Consider the following 8930-nt stretch of genomic DNA (forward strand, 5'->3'; position numbering starts at 1 on the left):
TAAAACAAAAGTTTTAACAATAAAAAAGGGGGAGAAGAAAAATGGGGGGAGAAAGAAGAGAAAAAGAAAGAAAGAGGGAAGGAAAAATAATATATATATAAATATAAAAAAAAATTTTAATAAAAAAAAAATGTTTTTTTTTTCTTTTCCTATAAAAGGTTATTCTTATTTCTGATAAACTCGAGAAATGACAACACCATACTGACACAAAGACGCAACACACAGAAGAAACTAATAGAGAATGCTTTAAGCTTGGCAAACTTACCGCCCGACGAATTTGCATACGCCATAACCAAAACCCAGGACACATGGATTTGATCGCAGGAGAAGCGGTCCATATAGTCAAATACATTCCGGTACAAGTAAAAGTACGACATACAACAAAATGCTACTCGGAGCTACCCGTTTGGCAAGGGAATCGCACCACACAAACTCCGCCCGGACGTGCGCCAAACGTGGCGATATTCAGCACCATCGTCATTGACCATGAGCTGAATATATACCCAAGAGGACCTGGACGCACTACGGGACCACGTCATGTTCCCGGCAGAAAAAACTGCAGTCTTAAACACATTGGCCAGAGGAGCGACAGGAAAAACAATCATCCCTGGAACAGTAAACATCCTGGGAATGAAGGACGATAACACCGGTAGTCACTCAACAACAAACGACATCTACGTCCGCCTTGAGCGAACTCAGTGACACCATCAGTCAAATTTCCTTTGGAAATTTGAACTCCAAGGGCGGGAGTGTCACGTCCCGCGCTCCGCACGCGTCGTAATAAGAACAAGAAAACTATTCTATACAAAACGCGCGAATAAGGATTTGAATGCACAAACGAACACACGGGGCTACGAAACTAAAGGAAGGATTAACGAAACGAGGGCGACTAATAAATCCAATCAGTATAAAATAAAATAAATAAAACCGGCTAATGGATTGAACGAGTTACGAACCAAACAAATAAACCGGGAAATAAGAATAACTACAAAAGGGAAATAATTGAAACGCCAGAAATACATGTATATATAAATATATTTTAATCAATCAACTTGGAGAGTTACATACAAGTATAAACATATATGTTAGACATGTAATAAATTAGTAAATATTAGAGACAGTGCTTCCAATACAATATTATCAATCTATGAAATATAAGTATATATGAAGTCAAAAACTAATAGTTTAACGAATACATAAAACATACAATATTGTATTTTTAAAGAAATAAAGGTTACATTGTCAGAAACATATATATATGTGTGCGCATTCTATCAAATAAATAATCTAAAGATACATACTTAAAACTAGCCTACGTTCCGGTAAAGAATTATAAAATAAGAACTACATTACGAAACATGCATGTCTATATATAAATATATAAATCATATTCTAAACTAAACTACTATTAATGTATGCTCTTTCTACATTATTGATTCAAATCGATAATCTAAGATACATACTTAAACTACTTAGCCTACGTTCCGGTAAAGAGTTATAAAATAAGAACTACGCTATGAAACATGCATGTCTCTATATAAACATATAAATAATCTATTTTCTAAACTAAAACTACTATTAATAACCTACAAAAGAAATAGAACACACAACGCAACACTTGGGACTAAGCGACAACCTGTCGATAGCCCAAACGCTCAAAATAATTAACACCGCAACGACTTGAGGAATTGCATACAGAAATTCTATCGTCAAACACAAATATGTAAACACACATTAAACGCACAATAATCTAGAAACAAAACCTTCAATACTATGTTGTCACAATATAAGATATATATGTATATATGAAATCAAATGATTGACACATAACCTCAAATACACAACACTATATCACTAAAGAATCTGAATGAAAATCACTTTGCCAGAAATATATACATATATACGTGTGCGTGTGCGTGTTCTATCTTATTAAAAGAAATTAATATAAAATAAATAATTAACATTTCATTTCGTATGAACACTACATGGGCAAGAGAGATATGCATATAAATACGTATATATATATATATATATATATGTGTGTGAGTGCATATGTTTTATATTATCGAATACTCTATAAAATAAACTACTCGAAACAATAAATAACGCAATCGAAGAATCACAAAACATTAGCCATACTGAAGTGACACACAACATAAACATGTATATATATACGTATATTCACACGAGTTATACTATTGTCACTTTAAAACAATATTAATAAATAAATGTTCTAATTGCGGTAGAATAAGGAAAAACGAGCGACAGACGAAAAATTACTTCGATATCAAACAAAACTAAAGACCCGTCACTATAACTTTACTGATGACATTTATGAGCAGCCATGTTAGATTTACACGCATCATGGCGACAGGAATATTAGGGATTAATGGAAGTCAGGCGCGAGAAACAAATCATCAAAACACATTGTTAACACTTTTCTTTAATAAATTCTATGCGCAACTACAAATGTAAAAAAAAATATATATATATAATTAATTAAAAGGGGGGAAATATAAAATTGAAAAAAATAACAAACGTAAAATAGATAACCTAACACTATCTCATTCAAAATATATATATATATATTTAGATAATAGATAACCTAGCACTATCACATTCAAAATATATATATATATATATATTGAACACAAAACAAAATACATCAAAAAATTAATAATAATAAGGAACATCAAACAGCGAACCAACGAAATTGAAGCAGCTACACTAAATCAAAATCGAAGCAAGGAGCTCCGGGATAAAGTTCGCTGAACTCACGCATACACCAATAGCGCACAATTGGGGAAATTCCCTTTCTCCCAGAAGCATGGTGACGAAGATGTGCCTCCAAAACCTCTTCGGGAATTTCATTCGCAAAACGAACTTTCACGCAACGATCGGTATCAACGATTTCAACCAGAGGGGGTTCCCTCTCCAATACGACGGTCTCTGCATCGAAGAAATTCTCGTCGAAAGTAACCGAATCGTCAAAGCCGAATTTCGACACGGCCTCGGCACCAATGTTGAATAGTTCCTCCAACCACTCTGATACTCGTGGTTTATCACAGGGCCGCATGCGTTTGATGGATCCTCCCGAGTCGCCCATGGGTTCTTCGGAATCCCTCTTTCGCTTGGGCTGAGAACAACACAGTATATTCTAAATAAAACGAAACAGAACGAATCAAGCAGACTAAAAACAAGACTAAATACGTACCAGGGAAGTCTGGAAAGGAATCTCTGATGGAAATGCCTCCGCAAACATTGTCCGAACGTCGATCACCGAAGCCCAGGGGAACAACAAAAAGGGAAAAAACATTAAGATCACAAAACAACCATAATATGGGAATATCCAAACTTACGAAAAATAACTCAACGAAGGAGGTCCTTGTTGTGGGAGAGCAGCGGAGTTGCGCGTGTTGCCCGAGCAAACATTGAAATGATAATGATGCTGCAGCCACCAGCCCTTCCACGCGCCGAAGAAACACCGGTAATTCCCACGGTACAGCACGTGGAAGTTTCTCGCGGAACGGACTAGATCAGCGTGGAATGCTTCAAATCTCCTAGACGCTAGCTCAGCGGAAACACAGGACTGATAGAAACTAAGTCGAAATACGGAATTTACATTTTGTCACGTACGATTCCAAGAAGCCCAAACTGCAACATCCCGATTCCCACGGAAGCGTACCCCCAGCGGACCACCACCCCGTGGGGGATGGCATTATAAATAAGCGTAGCAACATAGCGCAGCGTTCATTAGTTTGTTCATAATTCTTGCGATCGTTTGTTATTACGGCTCATTATTCTTTGCGTTCATCACTGCGTTTAGAAATTTTGTATTGTATTTTGCGTTTCGGGGTCTTTAGTTTTTCGGTAAAGAAAAGAGAGTCGCGACTAAGGAGAAAGAAAATTTTATCTTTGAAGTCCTCATTTCATCGTTTAGACACAAACGCGCATTGTAATTGCGGTATTAATCCAGTTAGTAAATTGCTCAGTCTGTATTAAAATAGATAAATAAAGTAAGAGTTGATAATAAACTATATTCGAGTTCAAATAATAAACCCAACAAAAACTACGACGACAACCGGAGCGGCTGAGGTAATGGCACCAGACAGCACCTACTCCTCAAGGTAAGAAAATTAATTTTGAAAATTTCCTTCTTCTCTGATAATCTCGTTGCCCTCGAGAATTGAATTAGAACTTCCTGTCATTGATCTCGTTTTATTTTCGTGAACGGTTTTGAAGATAGAATCATTGTTTAAACTTTAAACAAAGGAGTTGTCCGCTGTGTCGGCTTGTGCGAACGGTGTTTTCAGCTACTGAAACATCCGCTGATCTTCGCATTCCTCCTCCCACTGTTGGTAAAATATTACCCGTCTTTGGGCAAGGCTTGCGAAATCACACAAGTCCCGCACAGAAAGGACTATTAAATACATCGTCGGAATCGATCGAAAATTAAGAACAATACCGGCATTGCTATTAACCGATATTCTTGCCATCATTGCATGCGACTGTAAGAGAGAAATAACAGAACAATTTCCCTTCGAAAATTTAACCAAAAGATCGTTCGCTGCGTTGGCTTGTGCAAACGGTGTTTTCGATTATCGAAAACAGCCATCGATCTTTGCATTCCTCCTCCCACTGTTGGTAAAATATTACCCGTCTTTGGGCAAGGCTTGCGAAATCACACGAGTTCCACGCAGAGAGGATCGTTAGAATCATCCTCGATTATTAAACTCAAAAGGCAAGAAAATCGTGGTAACAGAATCCATCGTAGTAAATGAATTGAGTTTCGGTTCTAACGGCAAACTACTACAGCGAAATTAAAAGAGAAGAAGAAGTCAAACGTAAAAATAAATTTATATAAAACAACGAAAAATCTTACGTTCCTATCCAATCCAGCAACGCTAAAATATAAATATCCAGCTAATAAAATATATATACAATAACCTAAGCAATTCTACGTCGAAATAAAAATCCGTTCAACGAGGAAAAATATTCATTGTACCCAGCTTTAATCCTCTCCCGTGCTAGTATCCCTGCGCATAGCAGGTTAGCCGAAAAGTGAAATTCATTTACCAGTTGCATTAAGCGTCAGTTAACGCTACCCATTAAACGTAAAAGAAAATAATAAAAGTAAAATATTTTGAAATAGTCCTTAGACTATTTCTGGTGGCAGCAACTACCGTATTAATTAGAAATCTAAATCAGTATTAAATACACAGAAATATCATTTCAATTTATTTCCCTTCAGATTAAATACAAACTCAAACTATAAAAAAAAAAAAAAAAAATTTTCAGTAAAATTTAAACTTAGGATTTGATCGATTTAAACAAACAAATTAACACGTAACAATCTCCAACGGGAAGGAAATGACGGCTATTTTACGTCAAAATCGACGAAATCATCGCGGCTTGCGAGCTATTTTGCTTGATTCGAAGCTTAAACGGTAGTGCATTACATTTGCAGTGTAAAACGGAGTGAAACGAGCCCTTAAACGTCGAAATATCTCCAACGGGAAGGAAATGACGGCTATTTTTCGTCAAAATCGACGATATCTTCGCGATTGGCGAGCTATTTTGCTTGTTTCGAGGCTTAAACGGTAGTGCATTACATTAGCACTGCGAAATGGAGTTCAACGAGGGCTTAAACGTCGAAATATCTCCAACGGGAAGGAAGTTACGGCCATTTATCGTCCAAAAAATCGAAATCTTCGCGATTTGCGAGATATCTTGCTTGTTTCGACGCTTAAATGGTTGTGCATTGCATTAGAACTGTGAAATGGAGTTCAACGAGCGCTTAAACGTCGAAATGTCTCCAACGGGAAGGAAGTTACGGCCATTTATCGTCCAAAAAATCGAAATTTTCGCGATTTGCGAGATATCTTGCTTGTTTCGACGCTTAAATGGTTGCGCATTGCATTAGCACTGTGAAATGGAGTTCAACGAGCGCTTAAACGTCGAAATGTCTCCAACGGGAAGGAAGTTACGGCCATTTATCGTCCAAAAAATCGAAATTTTCGCGATTTGCGAGATATTTTGCTTGTTTCGACGCTTAAATTGTTGTGCATTGCATTAGCACTGTGAAATGGAGTTCAACAAGCGCTTAAACGTCGAAATATCTCCAACGGGAAGGAAGTTACGGCCATTTATCGTCCAAAAAATCGAAATTTTCGCGATTTGCGAGATATTTCGCTGGCTTCGACGCTTAAATGGTTGTGCATTGCATTAGCACTGCGAAATGGAGTTCAACGAGCGCTTAAACGTCGAAATATCTCCAACGGGAAGGAAGTTACGGCCATTTATCGTCCAAAAATCGAAATTTTCGCGATTTGCGAGACATTTTGCTTGTTTCGACGCTTAAATGGTTGTGCATTGCATTAGCACTGTGAAATGGAGTTCAACGAGCGCTTAAACATCGAAATATCTCCAACGGGAAGGAAGTTACGGCCATTTTTCGTCCAAAAAATCGAAATCTTCGCGATTTTCGAGATATTTTGCTTGTTTCGACGCTTCAATGGTTGTGCATTGCATTAGCACTGTGAAATGGAGTTCAACGAGCGCTTAAACGTCGAAATATCTCCAACGGGAAGGAAGCTACGGCCATTTATCGTCCAAAAAATCGAAATTTTCGCGATTTGCGAGATATTTTGCTTGTTTCGACGCTTAAATGGTTGTGCATTGCATTAGCACTGCGAAATGGAGTTCAGCGAGCGCTTAAACGTCGAAATATCTCCAACGGGAAGGAAGTTACGGCCATTTATCGTCCAAAAAATCGAAATTTTCGCGATTTGCGATATATCTTGCTTGTTTCGACGCTTAAATGGTTGTGCATTGCATTAGCACTGTGAAATGGAGTTCAACGAGCGCTTAAACGTCGAAATATCTCCAACGGGAAGGAAGTTACGGCCATTTATCGTCCAAAAATCGAAATTTTCGCGATTTGCGAGATATTTCGCTTGTTTCGACGCTTAAATGGTTGTGCATTGCATTAGCACTGTGAAATGGAGTTCAACGAGCGCTTAAACGTCGAAATATCTCCAACGGGAAGGAAGTTACGGCCATTTATCGTCCAAAAAATCGAAATTTTCGCGATTTGCGAGATATTTTGCTTGTTTCGACGCTTAAATGGTTGTGCATTGCATTAGCACTGTGAAATGGAGTTCAACGAGCGCTTAAACGTCGAAATATCTCCAACGGGAAGGAAGTTACGGCCATTTATCGTCCAAAAAATCGAAATTTTCGCGATTTGCGAGATATTTTGCTTGTTTCGACGCTTAAATGGTTGCGCATTGCATTAGCACTGGGAAATGGAGTTCAACGAGCGCTTAAACGTCGAAATATCTCCAACGGGAAGGAAGTTACGGCCATTTATCGTCCAAAAAATCGAAATTTTCGCGATTTGCGAGATATTTTGCTTGTCTCGACGCTTAAATGGTTGTGCATTGCATTAGCACTGTGAAATGGAGTTCAACGAGCGCTTAAACGTCGAAATATCTCCAACGGGAAGGAAGTTACGGCTATTTATCGTCCAAAAAATCGAAATTTTCGCGATTTGCGAGATATCTTGCTTGTTTCGACGCTTAAATGGTTGAGCATTGCATTAGCACTGTGAAATGGAGTTCAACGAGGGCTTAAACGTCGAAATATCTCCAACGGGAAGGAAGTTACGGCTATTTATCGTCCAAAAAATCGAAATTTTCGCGATTTGCGAGATATCTTGCTTGTTTCGACGCTTAAATGGTTATGCATTGCATTAGCACTGTGAAATGGAGTTCAACGAGCGCTTAAACGTCGAAATATCTCCAACGGGAATTAAGTTACGGCCATTTATCGTCCAAAAAATCGAAATCTTCGCGTTTTGCGAGATATCTTGCTTGTTTCGACGCTTAAATGGTTGTGCATTGCATTAGCACTGTGAAATGGAGTTCAACGAGCGCTTAAACGTCGAAATATCTCCAACGGGAAGGAAGTTACGGCCATTTATCGTCCAAAAAATCGAAATTTCCGCGATTTGCGAGATATTTTGCCTGTTTCGACGCTTAAATGGTTGTGCATTGCATTAGCACTGTGAAATGGAGTTCAACGAGCGCTTAAACGTCGAAATATCTCCAACGGGAAGGAAGTTACGGCCATTTATCGTCCAAAAATTCGAAATTTTCGCGATTTAAGATATTTTGCTGTTTCGACGCTTAAATGGTTGTGCATTGCATTAGCACTTTGAAAAGGAGTTCAACGAGCGCTTAAACGTCCAAATATCTCCAACGGTAAGGAAATGACGGCTATTTTTCATCAAAATCGACGAAATCTTCGCGATTTGCGAGATATCTTCCTTGTTTCGACGCTTAAAATGGTTGTGCATTGCATTAGCACTGTGAAATGGAGTTCAACGAGCTCTTAAACGTCGAAATATCTCCAACGGGAAGGAAGTTACGGCTATTTTTCGTCCAAAAAATCGAAATCTTCGCGATTTGCGAGATATCTTGCTTGTTTCGACGCTTAAATGGTTGTGCATTGCATTAGCACTGTGAAATGGAGTTCAACGAGCGCTTAAACGTCGAAATATCTCCAACGGAAGGAAGTTACGGCCATTTATCGTCCAAAAAATCGAAATTTTCGCGATTTGCGAGATATTTTCGCTCGTTTCCGACGCTTAAATGGTTCAGTATTGCATTAGCACTGTGAAATGGAGTTCAACGAGCCCTTAAACGTCGAAATATTTCCAATGGGAAGGAAGTTACGGCCATTTATCGTCCAAAAAATCGAAAATCTTCGCGATTTGCGAGATATTTCGCTTGTTTTGACGCTTAAATGGTTGTGCATTGCATTAGCACTGTGAAATGGAGTTCAACGAGCTCTTAAACGTCGAAATATTTCCAACGGGAAGGAAGTTACGGCCATTTATCGTCCAAAAAATCGAAATTTTCGCGATT

At 38.3% G+C, this 8930-nt stretch overlaps 1 protein-coding gene across 1 annotated transcript; it reads right to left on the minus strand.

Moving 5' to 3' along the window:
* Positions 1 to 2666: 2666 nt before the first annotated feature.
* On the minus strand, positions 2667 to 3892 carry LOC117215433. Its single transcript, XM_033461811.1, has 3 exons — positions 3360 to 3892; positions 3215 to 3286; positions 2667 to 3136 (listed from the first exon to the last, which is right to left on the minus strand). The coding sequence occupies exons 2-3, from the start codon at positions 3260 to 3262 to the stop codon at positions 2723 to 2725; spliced, it is 462 nt and encodes a 153-aa protein (XP_033317702.1). The 5' UTR covers positions 3263 to 3286; positions 3360 to 3892; the 3' UTR covers positions 2667 to 2722.
* Between the last annotated feature and the right edge of the window lie 5038 nt (positions 3893 to 8930).

Source organism: Bombus bifarius, unplaced genomic scaffold (assembly GCF_011952205.1).
Source record: "Bombus bifarius isolate JDL3187 unplaced genomic scaffold, Bbif_JDL3187 scf7180000009612_frag, whole genome shotgun sequence".
NCBI classification, from domain to species: domain Eukaryota; kingdom Metazoa; phylum Arthropoda; class Insecta; order Hymenoptera; family Apidae; genus Bombus; species Bombus bifarius.